The 19366-nt window shown below is 44.7% G+C and overlaps 1 protein-coding gene and 1 pseudogene across 1 annotated transcript; both read left to right on the top strand.

Annotated features, from left to right (window-relative positions):
• Positions 1–1717: 1717 nt before the first annotated feature.
• LOC136647121 (5S ribosomal RNA) lies at positions 1718–1837 on the top strand (annotated as a pseudogene).
• Positions 1838–2001: 164 nt separating this feature from the next.
• DUSP29 (dual specificity phosphatase 29) lies at positions 2002–14053 on the top strand. The gene is made up of 3 exons (XM_066621091.1): positions 2002–2177; positions 8872–9092; positions 13800–14053. The coding sequence occupies exons 1-3, from the start codon at positions 2002–2004 to the stop codon at positions 14051–14053; spliced, it is 651 nt and encodes a 216-aa protein (XP_066477188.1).
• Positions 14054–19366: the final 5313 nt, after the last annotated feature.

Below are 19366 nucleotides of genomic sequence, written 5' to 3'. Positions count from 1 at the left end.
TCCATAATGCCAAGTTTCAGTTACCACGGCAGCAGATAAACACACCAAGCTACCTTACACCAACGGCCAAGCCAAGACATTTACTGTGTAGTTTGGCACCACATGTGTGTGTTTTAAACTTCAATAGCAGTTGCTGGAGGATGATCAGGATCTGGACCATGGCCTGCAGAGAGGAGGCTTTTAACTCCCCCCACACTGGGGTTCCTCACAAAGCTCCTATAAATTTTGAGAGGGACATTCCAGTGGAATTAATGGGAGCTACCCCCTCAAAGCCAATGGCAACTAGGGGAAGGGAGCAAGCTAATGTACAGTATGGCCTCTGAGTCATATCACTGGTCCATCTCCCTCATCTGTTGTCTGTACTGAGAAGCAGTGGCTATCCCAGACTTTCCCCAACCCTATGATTAGAGATACTTTGAACTGGAGATGGCAGGGAATCAACAAGAGGCCTTTTGCATTCCAAGTATGTGCTTTACATTGAAGTAGCCACCCCTCATTTTATAGCACAGTCAGTATTAGCATCCACATATTACAGATGGCCAAACCAAAAAACAATGCCTTGCTATGTTGTGAATTTATGGCAATGTCCTCCTCTGGCAGCTTTAGACTGGGATGTGTGTGTTTTGTTGGGACCTGGTTTGCTTGCCCCATGCTGTGGTTCCAGTCTAGCTCAACTTCCCCCCCCCCCATCTGCTATCAATCAATCAAGATGGAAGCATTAGGATGCATTTAGCATCTTGCATAGTTTGGCCTCCAAACCGAGGACTGTAGATTTGTAGCTCAGTCTTCAAAACTATGCTATAGTAACTTGACTTCATAATATCCTATATAACAATAATAACATACTATCATTTATGTTCATAGCACTGGATACCAACAAAAGTGAGTTAAAAAAAAATCCAGATATTTGTGCCATTTCTCTCCCTCATCCCTAAATACAGGGCTTTGGCAGTGGATCTTAACGGGATGAAACTCTATCAAATGCCTTTTCACATAAGCTCTCAATAAAGGATCCCCTCAAAGGTGCCGATTCCAAAGCTATCGTATGATTTGACAATTGTCAGTAAAGGGCACAACAGTGTCTCCATGCACCTAATGGATATTATTACATATGTGATGCTCTTTGGGAACATACCCTTCAATCACATTACTCTGCAGGGCAATTTAAGCCATATCTGCCCAACATTGCATATATACAACAGGGATCAAATGTGTACACCTGTGGGCTGAGCAGAAATGGGTTAACCACATTCACTGAGACTCTTCAAATGACTTTCTTCAGAATGAAGCAATGCCATTTGGCACATCTTACCCCGGACAGTTAATGGCAGCCTCCAGAACCAGTCCAGATTTGAGAGGGTCCTTGGGGATGTGCCAACTATGAATGCTGTCCTATCAGGGTGAGCCTCAAGTTTTGCGGGGGGCGAGGCGGTGTAATATTGGCACTGTTGGGGGATTGGTGTGTTTTGAAAAGGCAATGACAGAACTCTGTTGAACTCCCACACACAAATGGGAGCATGCAATGAATGATACAGAACAGAGGCCTCTGTGAAAAATTTGCATATGGGATAGGAAAAAGGAAGCACTTAGAGTAACTCTCATCCCCATACAGAGCACTCCCACCAAAATTCCTAAAAAGAGGGACATTTTACCATTGCCAAAAATTTTCACATAAATTCTCCTCCAAGTAGGTCTGTTTTAATACAATAGCAGTAGCACCTTCAGTAACTGTTACCCTGCACATGCCTGATCTCGTCTGATCTCGGAAGCTAAGCAGGGTCAGGTCTGGTTAGTACTTGGATGGGAGACCGCCTGGGAATACCGGGCGCTGTAGGCTTATACCATAGTCTTTCGAGACTGAAGGTTGCCAACCTAGCACCTTCATGTAGAAGGACCGTTTCCATGAATACTTCCCACTAACCTCACCTACTGCTTGCCATTGTGTTGCAGGCCTTTTCACCCATCACAGACGAAGAATATACAAGACTCTTGTGAGACCAGATGTCTTCTGTTGGCCTGAAACCTGGGAAGATAAGTGCTTACACTGCGGTCAAAGTGGACCCTGATGGGGACTACTGTACCCCAGGAGCATTTGATCTGGAGAGGCTTTTCTGGAAAGGCAGCCCAAAGTACACACATGTCAATGAAGTCTGGCCCAACCTCTACATTGGAGATGAGTAAGTTATGCAAATACAACACAATGGTGCCAAAATAACCATGGCGATTATTCTGCTTGTAATGACTGGGTCACAGTGGAGATGTGCTACTGACGTCAGAAGTTTTGAGTTATTTTTTGTAGATATACACGGCAGAAATGTTGTTTCCAGCATGAATCAGTAGAACTGTGGGTGAGTATTCAATGTGCAAAAGGAAAAGAAAGCAGTGGGGAGAATTGTGCTGAAGGTCAGGAGATATAACAGGATGGGGGGGGCTTAAATAGATACTACTTCCATCCACCACACTTTTCTCCATCCCCACAGTTTTCACACAAACACACACCCGCATAATGTGAAACACCCATTTCACATAAAACAGCATTGCTTGAAATATGGACTTGCCTATGGTGCTATTTTTGAATGTGGAAGGTTTATCCCACAGTGAAGACCAAATGCAAGTGAATGTGGGGAAGAGGCCTGGAAGAAACTATAGCGAGAGAGTGACAAGCAGCTAGGGCATGCCCTGCAATCATCCTCATTCCTGTTTTCTAGCATCTGTCCCTGGTAAACACTGTCCTGATCTCTCCCCCCCCCCCCTTGTTAAAAATTCTTAGAATGTGCAACGGTTATTCTTTAGGTTTCAGCACTTTCCTTTCTGATTGAGAGATCTGGGGGAAGGTGCTGAAACCAGGAGAATAAATCTCAGAGATTTACGCATGGGTGCATGAATGCTAAAAGCAGCATGTAGTACACTGCCTGCCAGTTTACATGCTGCAGCTGACAGAGTTCATTTTGAAGCCCACAAGTTAAGTGGAAATCTTCAGTGATCCCTAGTGTGAGAGGGTCACCAAAATGTCCCCCTCTCATCTGTAACATGTTGGAGGGAATGCCAGGGGTGTTATTATTATGAATATTTAGTCACTCAGGAGCAACATCTTCTGCTTTCAGCCTTTTAGGACACAGGATTCCCCCCCCCCCCCCCGGTGAACATAATCATGACTTTAAACTCTGTGCTAGAAAGACTCGGGACCCAGTCCTATCCAACTTTCCAATGCCAATGCAGCTACAATGCAGCCCTGAAGTAAGGGAACAAATGTTTTCTTACCTCTATGGCCACTGAGAGCTAGCACTGGGGCCCCCTTCCTAAATTTTCCTACAAACCAGATGTTTTTAATTGACAGTTTTAACTTGGTATGAGCAAGACTGAAGCTAAATCAATCTTGAAACTAAATGGAAACATTTATCGAAATGGTTTCCTTACTTTGAGTAGTGCTACTGCATTTCTTGTACCTCCGCAAAATCCTCCTCATTTGCTTTTTCTTCTTCCAATAATGCATTGGCATCCAAGGAGTGGCTTTCACTATCTCCCTCATTATTATGCAATGATCTTGAAACCAAGCCCAGTTGAAATTGCCTGGCTTTTTTTTTATTTTTCATTTTTCCTCTTTTTTCTTTACTCTTCTGAGAACTGTTAGTGACCCTTGACAAACTAGAATGCATTGGGGAATAGAAGTGCATTAAAAGTGGATTGATATTTCCCTTGGATTAATATTAAGTTCCAGAACCCACCCACCCTCGTGGTTAAGTGAAACCACAGATACCAGGGAACACTCCCCACCGTCACCTCCAGAGGTAAGGTTCAGGTTTTCAGCACCAGAGGATGGGGGGGGGTCTTCCCTTGTAGTCATGTTTTCACTTAACAATGCAGGGGTTCTAGAATACCCACAGATACCAGGGCACGCCTGTAATATGAACTCAGTGCCTTCTTTTAAACCGTTATCTGATAATTCTCTTTTATTCTTTCTGTGCCCCACAACAATGCATGTTTTCTCTTCCTTCTCTCCACATCATCAGTGTTACCTTTATTTCAATTGGTTGGTGTTCATTAGAACATAAGAACATAAGAACATAAGAACAGCCCCACTGGATCAGGCCACAGGCCCATCTAGTCCAGCTTCCTGTATCTCACAGCGGCCCACCAAATGCCCCAGGGAGCACACCAGATAACAAGAGACCTCTTCCTGGTGCCCTCCCTTGCATCTGGCATTCTGACATAACCCATTTCTAAAATCAGGAGGTTGCGCATACACATCATGGCTTGTACCCCCTAATGGATTTTTCCTCCAGAAGCTTGTCCAATCCCCTTTTAAAGGCGTCTAGGGTAGACGCCAGCACGACATCCTGTGGCAAGGAGTTCCACAGACCGACCACACGCTGAGTAAAGAAATATTTTCTTTTGTTTGTCCTAACCCACCCAACACTCAATTTTAGTGGATGTCCCCTGGTTCTGGTATTATGTGAGAGTGTAAAGAGCATCTCCCTATCCACTCTGTCCATCCCCTGCATAATTTTGTATGTCTCAATCATGTCCCCCCTCAGGCGTCTCTTTTCTAGGCTGAAGAGGCCCAAACGCCGTAGCCTTTCCTCATAAGGAAGGTGCCCCAGCCCCGTAATCATCTTAGTCGCTCTCTTTTGAACCTTTTCCATTTCCACTATGTCTTTTTTGAGATGCGGCGACCAGAACTGGACACAATACTCCAGGTGTGGCCTTACCATAGATTTGTACAACGGCATTATAATACTAGCCGTTTTGTTCTCAATACCCTTCCTAATGATCCCAAGCATAGAATTGGCCTTCTTCACTGCCGCCACACATTGGGTCGACACTTTCATCGACCTGTCCACCACCACCCCAAGATCTCTCTCCTGATCTGTCACAGACAGCTCAGAACCCATCAGCCTATATCTAAAGTTTTGATTTTTTGCCCCAATGTGCATGACTTTACACTTACTGACATTGAAGCGCATCTGCCATTTTGCTGCCCATTCTGCCAGTCTGGAGAGATCCTTCTGGAGCTCCTCACAATCACTTCAGGTCTTCACCACTCGGAAAAGTTTGGTGTCGTCTGCAAACTTAGCCACTTCACTGCTCAACCCTGTCTCCAGGTCATTTATGAAGAGGTTGAAAAGCACCGGTCCCAGGACAGATCCTTGGGGCACACCGCTTTTCACCTCTCTCCATTGTGAAAATTGCCCATTGACACCCACTCTCTGCTTCCTGGCCTCCAACCAGTTCTCAATCCATGAGAGGACCTGTCCTCTGATTCCCTGACTGTGGAGTTTTTTCAGTAGCCTTTGGTGAGGGACCGTGTCAAATGCCTTCTGAAAGTCCAGATATATAATGTCCACGGGTTCTCCCGCATCCACATGCCTATTGACCTTTTCAAAGAATTCTATAAGGTTCGTGAGGCAAGACTTACCCTTACAGAAGCCATGCTGACTCTCCCTCAGCAAGGCCTGTTCATCTATGTGTTTTGATTCTTCATTCTTCCATGCAGTTCTTCCATCATTCTTCCATGCAGTTCTTAAAGGTGACAGGAACCCAGGCATCCTCTGCAGATGGTGACTCTGTTTGCCTCTATCCATCAGATTGCAACATCACCAGATGAGATCATCCATCTCTCTGTAGTTGGATCTCTCAAAGGCAGGGCTGGGAAGGTGCCAGGCACCGAAGAGTTTAGGCTGGTGACTAATAATGCAAAATTATTTTGCCCTTGTAGACGATTTGTGCCATAAACAGCAACAATATGATACTGGAACTTTGGATACTCCCCAGTAATACGTACAAGATGTTCTGTTCTATCTGTTCTTCCCATAGGCTTTGGCAGCACTAGGTATCAGATCATGCCAGCTAGCAGCCATTGATCTGTCACTACAGAAAACAAGCCCCTAGAATGGCGATCTCGCAAGCAGTGCTCGCTGCCAAAGACAGCAGTTGTGCAATGCTCATGTACATTAATGACTACAGTTTCAGTTTCATTTTTAAAAGTTTTTTCTTTCCTTTGAATAAGAACACAAAAAAGGATGCTTGTCTAAGATCTCTGAAATTTTAGGTTTATTTATTTGACTTGAAAATGCATTTGATTTTCTCTGAAAACTACTTTGTGAACATTTATGTTGATAGCCGGTGTAGAAATATTCTTAATAATCTAAATTCTGTGACACAATGACATTATGCAAGGAGGAATAAATGTCCATATATCTACTCATGTGGCAGAAGCAGATGTATTCTGCTCCTCAGATCCAGGATTTCAGAGGATTTGGAATTATTTCAAAAAGGATTGTCTGGGCAGGGGAAGGAGCTGTAATGGAGATTGGGATAAAATGTTGAAAAGGAGGGGCCTAAGGTGACGAAGGAGAAAGATGCACAGAGCTGCCTCATGGGCCACATTCTCGAGCACTGGAAGTTCTATCCAGCCCTTTTCTGGCTTCAAGCATTTTCTCATACTGGCTACAACCAAACATTCTCAGCCCACTGAATTCTGCCCAAGGTTTCACAATCTGTGTTTTCCTGGAAAGGACCACTGCTATGTGGATTGCACAGAGCCCCCTTTCAGATCCCCTGGGGGATGTCCCAATTCACAGAAAGTCAAATGCATTAAAAATGCATAATAAAAGTATTAATAAAAGTATTTATTTTTATTAATTTATTTATAAATTAATATATAATATAAATATATATAAGTATATTTAAAAGTAATATTTTAAAAATATAAAATATTTTTATATTTTTTGTAAAAATATTTTATAAAAAATATACTTTTATAAATATATTGGATTTAAAAATATAAAATATATTTATAAAAGTATATTTTTTATAAAATATTTTTACAAAAAATATAAAAATATTTTATATTTTTAAAATATTACTTTTAAATATACTTATATATATTTATATTATATAGTAATTTATAAATAAATTAATAAAAATAAATACTTTTATTAATACTTTTATTATGCATTTTTAATGCATTTGACTTTCTGTGAATTGGGACATCCCCCAGGGGATCTGAAAGGGGGCTCTGTGCAATCCACATAGCAGTACAATAGTACTTAGTAAAAAATTAATAAAAGTATTAAAAGCATCAGGCCACAGAAGCAAGTTAGAAGCTAGGTCAAATGCAGATGTTCTCAACTGAACAAGATACTGCAAACGATAAGAGTCTTCATTAGTGTACAGAACATCTTACATCAGCTGAATTCCCTGCCACCATCTGATACTCTCACACAGTAGGTGGTCAGTCTTTCAATCTACTGGCCCTGGATCAAAATTAGATTTAGAAGGAAGCTGTCATCACAACCTCAAGTACAATCTTCCATTTAATTTGATGATCTGGTAACAGATTAATGTAGTCTTCTGTAAGTTTCTCTGTCACCAGCAGGGTTGTTGTAAGAGGGGTGCACTCCACTTGGTGTCCATGTCCTTCTTGGCCCCAGGGAAAGAGGGGTAGAAACAAAAGGAGGTGTTGCTGACCCAACAACTGGGATCCCCCAACTCTGAACTCCCCTCAGAGTTCAGCAGTGAGAGTTGCTTCAGCCTTCTTCCTCCTCCTTCACCTGTCTCCTGGCTCCTTCCCTGGGCTTGCTCCTGTCCAGGGGAGCAGACACAGAGCATTCCTCAGGTAGCCTGCCTTCATACTGTCCTCATCATCAGCCCTGAGTGCCTTATGAAGCCATAGACCCTCCCCTTCCTGGGCTTTCTCTCTCCTGAACTCCCTCAGCTCCACCTAGTTTAGCCTTGGGGTTAAAGGGCCAGCATTACCCCAGAGTTGGGAGGTCCTCATCCTGTAAGGAGCCTGGCCTGGGGGACAATGGGAGGACCGAACATACAGCCAGGCACTGGCTGTATGGTGCCAGTGGCTGCTCCCGTGCCAGGGTTGTGATGGGACAGCTGGAGTTCCCAAGATGGTGGGCCAAGTCAGAAAGCAGATATTTTGTAGCCACATTGTGAACTAGCTGGATCAAATAATGCTGAAGCTCACAAATCAAAAAGTCATTCCTAGCACAAGTCCCTTGAGGTGACTTTATGAACCAAGTCCCTTGAGGTGATATATCTAACTGGACCAAGTAATGGTTAAATGCAGAATGCTAGTATTTGAGCCACACAGGATTCCTCTTTGGGATAAATGTCTCAAAATATAAGATAGATAGGCAGACAACGTGTTGGCAAAGTTTTGTTTTCACTGTTTTATAGTCAAGAGGACAGTAGAGTTTAAGAAGAGTATTGTGTGATTTCTTGAATGCTTGTACCCTCCATTCTGAATACCTTCTGATTCAAATGAAGATATTTCCAACAGCAAAGTTGCCGGGAAACAATATATCTGCTTAGTTGCCTTTACCTACTTAATCCCCAGGAAACAATTTCAATTGTCCCTTTATTGCAATTTATGTTACAGGGTTGTACATAATGCCAAATATGCTGAACAGTGTCTTCTATGACCACGGAGAACGGTGGCCATGTTCTTTAGTTGGCTTATGGTCTCATATTAAAAACTATGATGGAATTCACCACTTGACTCATCCCTCACCATCTTCCTTCTTGGAAATGAGAGTGATGTGCATGGAGCAAGTAGATGGTCACCCAGTCAGCCACCGACCAGACAAAGTAGTTGTACCAGGTCCCTAAGACCATGACTCAGCATCCCAGAAACCTAAAGGCCTCTAAAAATCAACTTAAGCACACTGAATTTTTGGCCACTGGGTGATACAAGATGGCACATCCATCTGTGGCAGGAGATCCACAATGGTTACAAAACTCCTCACTGGATGTTGCTATCATGACAAACCTGCCAACTGTTCTTGGGTGACTTAAAAAACAGCCACAGTGTTTCCGGTGCCATACACTTGTCAAACAGCCTTTTCCACTTTGAAACAGGAAAACAGCCCTTGATCGTTACAGCCTCGAAAAAGCTGGCTTCACCCACATCCTCAATGCAGCCCATGGCCGGTGGAACGTGGACACAGGACCGGAATACTACAGCGACATGGCCATCGAGTACCATGGAGTAGAGGCAGATGATCTCCCTACCTTCAACCTTAGCCAGTTCTTTTACTCTGCTGCCGAATTCATCGATAAAGCACTCCAGCATGAGACAAGTAAGGGAACAATGGGCTGCAAGCCTGGAGTTACTCACAATCCCTAGCCTGCACTGAAAATGAGGAATTGGGCCTGCCTTGCCCAAGATGATTATCTTCTACCAGGTATCACTGCCACATGGGGAAACTGCACAATTTCTGTAAACCTGTGATCAGTGGTGTAAGTAAAAAAAAAAATATTTCCAAGTCCTGTCAGGTAGCTCAAAGCAGCTAACAAAAGCTTAATCAAATATAAACACAAAGAACAATACAACTGATATAAAACAATGTAGAACAACCGCCATCAAAGCAACAACTAAATCAGCAGCCCAAGTGAACTGGAAGCAAACACAGTGGTGGACCTCCCCAGCCCTGCGTCCAGGGCAAAGGTCTGCGATGGCACCTCCCACAAGATACAACCCCCCCCCCGCACAAATCTCTTCCCCCCCCCCACTCACCAGATTGCAACGGAGCTTCATGTGTCTCCAGGATAAACCAAGGAAGCCATCTGAAGCTTCCCCACACTCTTAAACTGTGCTTCCGGCAAACTGGAAGCACAGTTTCTAACCGCACCAGGAACCTCAATAAGGCTTCTGCGTGGTCCTAGAGGCGCACAGAGCTCCGTGCCTGGGGCATTTGCCCCTTTCAGTAAATGGCAGGTCTGCTAATGAGCAAACATACAATCAGTTGAAGGTTAGACAGACCAAAAAAATTTTTTAATTCCCCTTCAAAATGCCAACAGAGAGGAGATAGTTCTAGTCTCAGTTGGCAATGAAGGCCATAAGTTGGGTACCACCTTATCCAGGAAAGGCCCTGTTACAAGTTATCACGCATCATGTATCTAAATGAGGACAGTGCCAGTCACAACTGTGGCACCAATTGGCAGCCCTGCAGCTGCATTCTGTATCAACTGACTTTTCCAAACATAGATCTAAGTAGAGTGCATTATAATAGGCCCACTTTGCGTCACTACAGTGTGGGCAACCAAGGTCATTTTTACCTGAGCCAAGGAAGCTGGTGTACCAGCTACATTGTAAGCTGATTCAAAGCACTCTGGGCCACAGTCGTTGCCTATCCATTCATGTTCAAAGTCAGATCCAGAAGCATCCCAAGGTTGCAAATCTGATCCTTCAAGGGAAGTGTAACTCTGGTCCAGATCAAGCTGACAATCTAATTCCTGGTTTGCTTGCATTGTACTGTCCTCACTGAGTGTCAATTCAAATCATTACATCAGAGACTCTCACTTTGTTTGCAATCTGCAAAGATGGGCCCCACTCCACCCCACCCCAGAAATCATGTCACCCATAGAGGTAAGATCTGGGAGGCCCTGTTTTGCACATAGGAAGTCAGTAAGGTAACAGGCAAACCAGCTTTTACAGAGAAATTTAGTGAAGAGGGCTGAAGTTGGTCAGGAAAACACTAGAGAAATCTTTCCAACTTTTATGGCCTTTAGCTAGTAGAATATCAAAACCATCTTTCGTCTCTCTCTCTCCCCGTTCAGCTATATGCTTGCAACCAAGATTATTTTTACCCTCACCCAAGCAGGAGGAGACTGAAATCGCTTTGACAGCAGAATGTTGGAAACATTCAAGACTTTGTGATATCACAGCTTGATTACTACAGCTCATTATTTGCTGACCTTCAGCAGTGTCCCAGTTCCGTTAAGCCACTACAAAATGTGGCAGCATCCACTGGCTTTTCACTTCTTCCTCAAAATCACCTCCACAGGCTTTTCCAAGCAGAAGCCAGCAGAGAAATGCAAGCCCTCACCCACTGACCCGCAAAGCTCTTAATATCATAAGGCCACTTATCACTTTTCCAGCCTCCTGTCAACTCAGCTTCCTTTCCGTTCCGATCAAATGCCCCATCACCTGCCATGCCCCCTAAAACTGGCTGGATCTTTTAAAGGTCTCCCACTGCAATTCATTACTGCACATAATCCCTTATTAAGGCTGGAAAAGGGGGGGAAAGGCATTGACTTTAAATGCTCTCTCTTTCCAGTTTCTCCCAAGCTTAGTATAGACATTCCTGCCTGTGCTAACCGAACAACAAAGAAATCTGGCAGGAGGGGACACTGCTTTGTGCAAGGCTCTGAGAAGGGGCAGCACAATCCAGAACATTCCTTGATGCTATCTCGGGTCCACTGCCTCTGCATGACAAGAACAAGCCAAAATGAAGAACAGAGCTCCCTCGTTCACTCTGTCCCTGTAAAGAAAACAGGAAGTCCTGCACTTCCGCGTCTGACAACAACATGCAAGGAACGTGGTAAGGAGGGGAATGGCCTGCTCCTCACTCAAGCAAGTGTGAAGGAGGTCGTTGTAGCTTGCATTGACAGCAGGTTAGGAGGTGGCGGCACCGGCAGACTTGAGGTGAAAGGCACCCCAAATCCCCCACCCCCTCGGACCTCTTGCAGTCTGCTGCTGATGCAACCTGCTGGCCTCATGGTTGGCCATCCCTGACTCTGGGTGTGAATCCTACAATCCAACCTGGAAAAATGTTCCTTCTTCCACTGCCTGGGAAAACTCCTGCTGTGCCCACCTTGAGGGGACATCTCTTTTCTTCAGGCTGGAGAAAGACAATAGTATTCTGCATTCCCAAGTGGTCAAAACTTCCAGGAGCACCTTTTTACAGGGCCAGTTTCCTTGTGGGGGGAGTACTGGTGGTGTTTTTGAGGTACCTGATTACAAATATACCTGATTTTCTTGTGTGTGTGTGTGTGTGTGTGTGTGTCACAATGCCAGTCTCTAATGTAGCATCTGTTCCCCTCAAAGCAATAGCATGCCCTTGGAGCACCCCCCCCCTGGCTTATTGATGCCACCCAGCTGCAAAACCTCAGACTTCTTCCTCCTTTATTATCCAGTTTCCCAATTCCTAGAGAAGAAAATCATTTCTTCACTTGACAGCCATAATACTAGTTTTTAAGGAAGTCAAAGATGGCATGATGAACCTATGATTGCCCACATAGTCATTTCTTTTGTCCCACTGTACCGTCTGCCCAATAAATTTTGTGGGGTAGGGTTTCCACCCTCCAAAAGACCTGCAGAATGGTGAACAGAGACAACAGGGGGATGAATCTGATCACTGTGGGCAAAAATGGCTGTATCATACTTCCTTCAATACTCTGGCCAAGTTGACCTCAGTCATATCCATCCCCCCCATGATACCTCTGCATCTCCCTCCTGCTGCTGTTCCCGTCTTTGTCCTATGGTAGCTGTGGCCCTTTTTGGCCAGATTCCTTTCACCCCGGTCATGTTGCTGAATGGAGGCAGAATACATGTGTGACAAGTAGCTTTGTGATTGAGGAATTTTAGTAGGCTGGTGTTGGAGGCAAGAGTCAGTGATATCCTTAATTGAAATTGACAGGATCAACAGTAAGGTGCTTCTTCATCTTGGCTTCTATCAAGGAAAACAGGTAGTGTTGCCGAAGTACTTATGTGCAATTGGTACAATGTCAAAAACCTACATTTTACATGCTGGGGGGGGGAGCAAACCATGTTGAGGCTGATTGGGAGTTGTAATTGCTAACTGTCAGTACACTCCCCCAAGCATTTCTGTGCTAAATCCGTCATTCCTTTCAGCAAGGTTGGTTGGTATGGGGCAACCATGCACCACAGAAAGAAACTGCAGTTCAGACATAGCTCTCATTGAATCGCCATAAGCTTCCCTTGTGGTCACATTCTTTTCTGTGGTTAAAGCTATGCATTTGGAAAGGGGAAAGGAGTTGAAAGGATAGTGAAATGCAGAGAGAGAGAGAGAGAGAGAGAGAGAGAGAATTATTATTATTATTATTAACAGTATTTATATACCGCTTTACAACTAAAAGTTCACAGAGCGGTTTACAGAGAAAAATCAAATAACTAAATGGCTCCCTGTCCCAAAAGGGCTCACAATCTAAAAAGATGCAAAGGAATACCAGCAGACAGCCACTAGAACAGACAGTGCTGGGGTGAGGTGGGCCAGTTACTCTCCCCCTGCTAAAAAAAAAAAAAGGAACACCCACTTGAAAAAGTGCCTCTTACCCAATTAGCAGGGGTAATTGAATGCAGAGGGGACTTATTGTGCTGATTTCTGCAGGAGAATTGCTCAGGTTCAAATGTTGCAGTTCAGAAGACACTAAAAATAATCAAGAAATTTTAGGGTATCCCAAAGCACTGTCGTGGTGAACTCATAAAAGTCCAAGATCCAGCAAGGGATGGATCTATTGGTTTCAATTTGCTCAAGATTATACTTGCCCCAGTAAGGTAAATATGAGTTGAAAGCATACTTAGTGGATAAATGAAATGCTGCATTCAGAATTCTTTCTATGAAGAATGAGAGGTGTATAGGCAGTACTGCTCTTCTGAAATACCTGAAACCAACCCATATTTTGTAACTGGAACCAACAAGTGGGAACCTGTGACAAAATTTATAGAGCATGCCCAGGCCCCAATTGGAGTGTTTCTGTTCAGGGCCAGCCACCTCTCTTTTCCAGGTAGAACACTTGATGAACAAAAGGCAGGGAGGATTTGCATATCAACAGGTATAGATGGAGCTGATTTCTCAGCCCAATCCTAAAAGGACGACTCTGTCTAACCTTGGAGCAGAATCAGAGCAGTAAAGAGGAATTGCCCAGCAGAAATGAGTATGACACTAACTATGAGGGGAAGCATCATTTCACCACAGGGCACTTCAGCAGTATATCATCTGAATGGTTTTCTCTGTCTCTTTGTCTCATCTTCTCTTTTCCAGGTAAGATTCTGGTCCACTGTGCCATGGGCCGCAGCCGCTCAGCGGCCTTGGTCTTGGCTTATCTGATGATATTCAAGAACATGACGGTGGTTGATGCCATTGATCAAGTGTTGAAACACAGGTGCATTCTCCCAAACCGTGGCTTCCTGAAACAACTCAGAGAACTGGACATAAAGTTAGCCCTGGAGAGGAGAAACACCAGAAACGGGATCAACTCTGACAGAGAAGAGGGCAGAACCGAGACGGAGATCTAACATTCCCTATTCCCCCCCCCCCAAAACAACCACAAATAACTAAAATAAGAAACAGAGAGCTTGAAATAATTAGGTCAAGAGAATACGTTGTTACCAAGTCAAAGAGTGGGGGGTGGGGGGGGAGATTAATAGCACTTCAGCTGCCTTAAGGCTGGTTTTCAGCTAGGAAATGGAAAGGCTTCAAAGCAACCTTAACAGGGAACTTGAAATATACCAAGAAGGCAGCTCTTTCCTTTCAGAAACCTGCTATTCAGAACTGTGTTTCCTAGAAGAGGAGAGGTTGGTGATAAGAGCTGGTGACTCTCTAGTTCCCCAGAGAGTCAATGAAGAACAGAAGGATGACTGAGTGGGAGTCACCATGACCCCCCATTAAGGGGCCACTGTTGTTTTAATATTGGGAGCTTAGGGTGATACAGTTGCTCTCGTTTACAAGAAAGGTTGCAAAGCCTAAATATGTTTACCCAAAGAGGAACAGGACCTTCTCCCCAACTCCCAATTTCTGTGCAACTCATCCACATGCCAATATACATCTGTACGGCTGAGTGGCTGGCTTTAGATGAGCCTGGCTGGGTCATCAGCCTCCTGGTTGGATTTCTGTCTCATCTCACCTTCAACAATACTTTATGGAGGCTTTTTGTACAGTATTTGCAAAAGATTAAAAATAAACATGTGCAGGGAAGGAAATGACCATTTCTTTTGCTTATGGGAAAAAGCCAGTACCTTTTAAAAGCCTATTAGCAGCACATCTCTTTATCCGTACACTGACCTTGAACAGTTCTGCTTACGTTTCATGCCAACTTAATGATCAATACTCTGCATTCTGAAAACTAAGGAAGTTCACACATCCTTTCAATAGCTTGCTAAGATTTAGAACACAATGCTGTATACCCATAGCTGGGAGTTGTCCTATTGAACACACTGGAACTTACTTCTGTGTAGACATGTACAAGATTATGTTGGTAGCTCATAGATTATGTTGTTAGCTCATAAAGAATGGGTGGAAGAGAGTCTGAAGGGTCAGGTTAGATGGTCTGAAGCCTGGTGGGGGAGGTAGCTGCACAGGACATATGACGTGCCTTTCTTATTTCTTTGTCACATTTTTACACCTTATTCCAAGGAGCTCAGGACGATATACATGGTTCCTTTTCCCTCCCTCTCACAACAACCCCATGAGGTAGGCAGGTAGTGATATAGATCAGGGGTGCCCTGGCCCGGGGGTCATTTGTGGCCCTCAGGGCCCCCCAATCTGGTCCATAGGGAGCTTCCAGTCTCCACTGAGTCTCTGGCCCTCCAGAGACTTGCTGGAGCCTACGCTGGCCCAATGCGACTACTCTCAGTATGAAGGCTGACTGTTTGACCTCTTGCATGAGCTACAGGCCGAGGGCTCCCTCCACTCAGTGCCATAGCTAAGCCATTTGCTGCCCAGTGCAAAGAACATATTGTAGCCCGCCCGCAACAAAATCAAATTTAATTAATTAAATTGGGTCTTTTTATTAATTAAAGTGAGTGAGAAATGTTAGTTAATATTTTGAAAAAGCAAGCATTTGTTGAAAGTTAGGGTTGGGCCATAAGTAGTATGAATTAAAACTAAGCCAAGTTATTTATTTATTTACCTATTTAATTTTTTATCCCACTCTCTTCTGAGGGGCATCCGAAGTGGTTGACAACAAATTGAACATATATACATCTAAAATAAAACTGTAAAATGCAATGTAAAAAAAGCAGCGAACAATCACAGGCATAATGGATGAACACATAAGCACATAAAATACAATAATCAATAAATCATAAAACCATCAATAAAAGTAGCAGGTGTCAGGCGCTAGAGAAGACTACCATTGGAAGGCTTGCTGAAATAGAAATGTTCTTAGAGATCACTGGAGGCTTCTAAAAAGGGAGGAAACCAAAGGGGCCCTCTTTCAAACCACCACTCCTCTTACTTCCACAAATCTAAAAGGCATAGCTAATTTAGAGCCCAATCCTTTGCCTGTCTACTCAGAAGTAAGTCCCATTATAGTCACTTGAACTTACTCCCAGGAAAGTGTGCATATACATTTTGAGAGGTGCAGGGAGCTGGAGACAATCCTAACAGCCAGCAGCTTACCTTTAGGAACTGGAATAGAATAGGGATCGATGAATTACAAATAAATGATGAGATGATGATTATTACTAAGAGGCCAGGCCAGGCCTGCTCTGAGTGCCAGATGCTGCTCAGTGCTCCTACTGCAACTTGCCTCGCATGCCTTGCCTGGCCTTGTGTGCTCTCCTCTTCAGGTTCCTGTGCAGGGAACTCATCACAGCCAGCCAGCCAACTGAGAGCCCAATCCTATGTATGCCTACTTGGAAGGAAGTCCCATTATAGTCAATGGGGCTTACTCCCAGGAAAGTGTGCATACGATTGCAGCCTTGGAGCACAAGCGTTTGCATGCCTACTTGGAAGTAAGTTCCATTAGTGTCACTGGGGCTTACTCGCAGGTAAGTGTGGAAAAGATTGCAACCCCAGTGAGCAACTTAGATTGGGCTGCAGTTGAAGGCACTGGCTAAACTTTTGCCCCCCTCCCTCGCGCTGGTCCCAGCACCAGGTGTCTGGTTGCCAGCTCTTCCCTCCCACCTGACAATGTTTGGAGGGGAAGATCATGGCTTCTGAGCCCACCGCAACTGACATGGGCGAGATCACAGCCAGGAAGGCAGGGAGGGGAGTAGGCAAGGGAAGAACAGAAGAGGAGCAACACCAAGCAGTTCCCTCTTGGCTGTCAGCCCGCGCCTGCAGCTGAACCTAGGCTGCAGTCCTAGGCAGTTTCCTGGGAGTAAGCTCCATTGACTATAATGGGACTTACTTCTGAGTAGACATGCATAGGGCTGGGCTTCAAAGTCTCTCCTCTCTCCTGTATGCCTGTCTGGAGCTTAACTGTTGCCCCCCCCCACCCACCCCCAGCAGGCAGCAGAGATTGAACTTCTTGCTGGACATCACAGCAGTCGCAGAGGGCAAGCAGCAGCAGACCACACAGTCCCCAGCCCCAGCTCTGCTGCCTCCACTATCTCAGCTGCTGGGCTGGCTGCTCCGTCCCGCCCCACACCTGCAGCCCAATCTAAGTCGCTGGACTGGGGAATGGCAGTGAGGAGCGAGTGAGTCGACTGTTGTCCCCCCATCTCTTCTCTCCTACTGCGTGCCTGCAGCAGCCTCTGTCCTCCTGTGTATGCCTTGCAGCAGCCCGGTAGTCGCGTGGGGATTGTTGCCCGTGTGTTGTAGCCCCCCCACTTTGTAGCCCGGTGCATTTGCTACCCCCTGCACCCTCTTAGCTATGCTATTGCCTCCACTGCTTGCTGTTTCACATCTGTGAAGCAGCAGAAGCAAAGGAAAGGCCAGCTTTGCTTTGCACAAAGACTTTTATAGGCCTTGAGCTATCACAAGACCTTCATTCATTCATATATGTTCCACCTCCAATATATTCATTTTTGTAAATTTATGGAAATTTTAAATGCAAATTAATTCTTTTCTCCTGACCCCCAACAGTGTCAGAGAGATGATGTGGCCCTCCTGCCAAAAACTTTGGACACCCCTGATATAGATCTATATCACTTGCACTGCCTGCTACAAGCTCAATAAGAAATGAGGAATTTTAACAAAACCACTTGCTGTATTAAACGCTTTTACATGGACTGCTGTGCAAATCAAAGAGAGAGATTCCTAGTGGCTGGTCGCAGACACATGGAAAGAAGACACAATGAAAGGACAAACTGGTGCTTTCAGAATTCCATTTCATGTGTTCATTGGCTATTTCACCTGGTCCTTTTTAAACTTGCTTCTGCAAGACAGAGAACCTCAGTGATAGGTGACCCCTACCAAGCTGGTGAAGATGACCTCGTCATGTCACTATCCCGCTGTGACAGCTGCCAGGCGGTATGGCCACTGAGTGCACAGTCAAATGAGATGTGGCTATTAGCCTACAAAATCCACAGCTAGGACACACTTCATTGCATACAGTCCTCAGCCTGATCTTTCTACCATGTGCCTACAAACCACTACAGCTTTCAAATTTAATACATACAATAAACAAGGAGCTATGAGACCACTGCTGGTGACGTTTGTTGTAAATGTAGGGCATAGGAAGAATATTAGGGGATATCTTACCCTCATGCAGAACACTTCTTCTTTCAACTCTCCCAAGTCTGCTGTTCCTGCTCAAAGCAAAGCAAATCCTTTAAAAGGTCCTTTCTAGGTTTTCAATTTATTCTTTCGTATTGTAGTCACAAGCCAGCCCTGATGGGAGACCACCACAACTTATGCCTCTATTTCATAATGTGTGACATATAGTGCCCAATCCTACCCAACCTTCCAGCATTTATCTAGCCATTCCAATGGGGCATTGCAGCACCTTGAGGTGGCGCGGTCACTGACAATCACTGAGGCCTGCTCAAGATAAGGAAACATCATTCCCTTACCTTGGGGCTGCATTGGTACTGCAGTGTTGGATACAACTGGGCCCTTTTTTAGCAAGTGGTCCAGCAGTTTCCTTTGACAACCCTTCTCCATGTTTAACCAACATCCAGATTGTTCTGCCTTTCCAGCTCCATTCATAGCATTTGTCTTATCTGATGGAGAGCATGGAAGGCAGGCTACACTCGCCACAACAGAGGACTGCTTGGGACAGCAACAATAAGTTCTTTTACCAGGCCAGTTGAGATACCCTGGTTGAGATCTGTGTCCCACATCCACCAGCTTTCCTTTTGGTGCTGCTGCCATGATCGCTCCTGCACCTTAGCTGAGAAACCAGTTGGGTATGTCTCTGAATGTCTAACATTTTGCACATAACTCCAGCAGTGAACAGCACAGCGCGAGGAAGAATTGAGATTAATTCTAAAAAACTTTCCAACCCGCAGCATCACAAGGAGAAGTGTATCACATCCTCTCATGTTTTTAGACAGGCCTCAAAACACATGGGTGGAAGACTCCTAGCACACACATGCAACTTTGTGCAAAGCTCCTTCAAAGCTGGGACATGAGGATATCATGGTCTCTGTTCATATTTCTCTACTTCTGTCTCCTATTCTATGAAACCTCTACTTGAGGCCCGCCTTCCCTAAATTTAAATGGTAACAGATGTCTTATTGGAGTGGCTATTCCACTTGCAAATCAGCCTCACATAGAGATGGGGGAGGTCACTAGAAGGCAAGAAGACCAGCTTCAAGTTGGCAGTGAATAGGAAGATTCATCAATGAAGAGCAGAAGAAGCCCACCCATGTTGCAGTAAGAATTTTTCTAAAGGTCACAAACTCTTTGCTAATCTTACAAGGTCAGAATGAGCCAGGAGG

This window comes from Tiliqua scincoides, chromosome 3 (genome assembly GCF_035046505.1).
Source record: "Tiliqua scincoides isolate rTilSci1 chromosome 3, rTilSci1.hap2, whole genome shotgun sequence".
Classification (NCBI taxonomy): Eukaryota; Metazoa; Chordata; class Lepidosauria; order Squamata; family Scincidae; genus Tiliqua; species Tiliqua scincoides.
The sequence above is the reverse complement of the archived record's forward strand: the minus strand, read 5'-3'. Positions and strand labels throughout refer to the sequence as shown.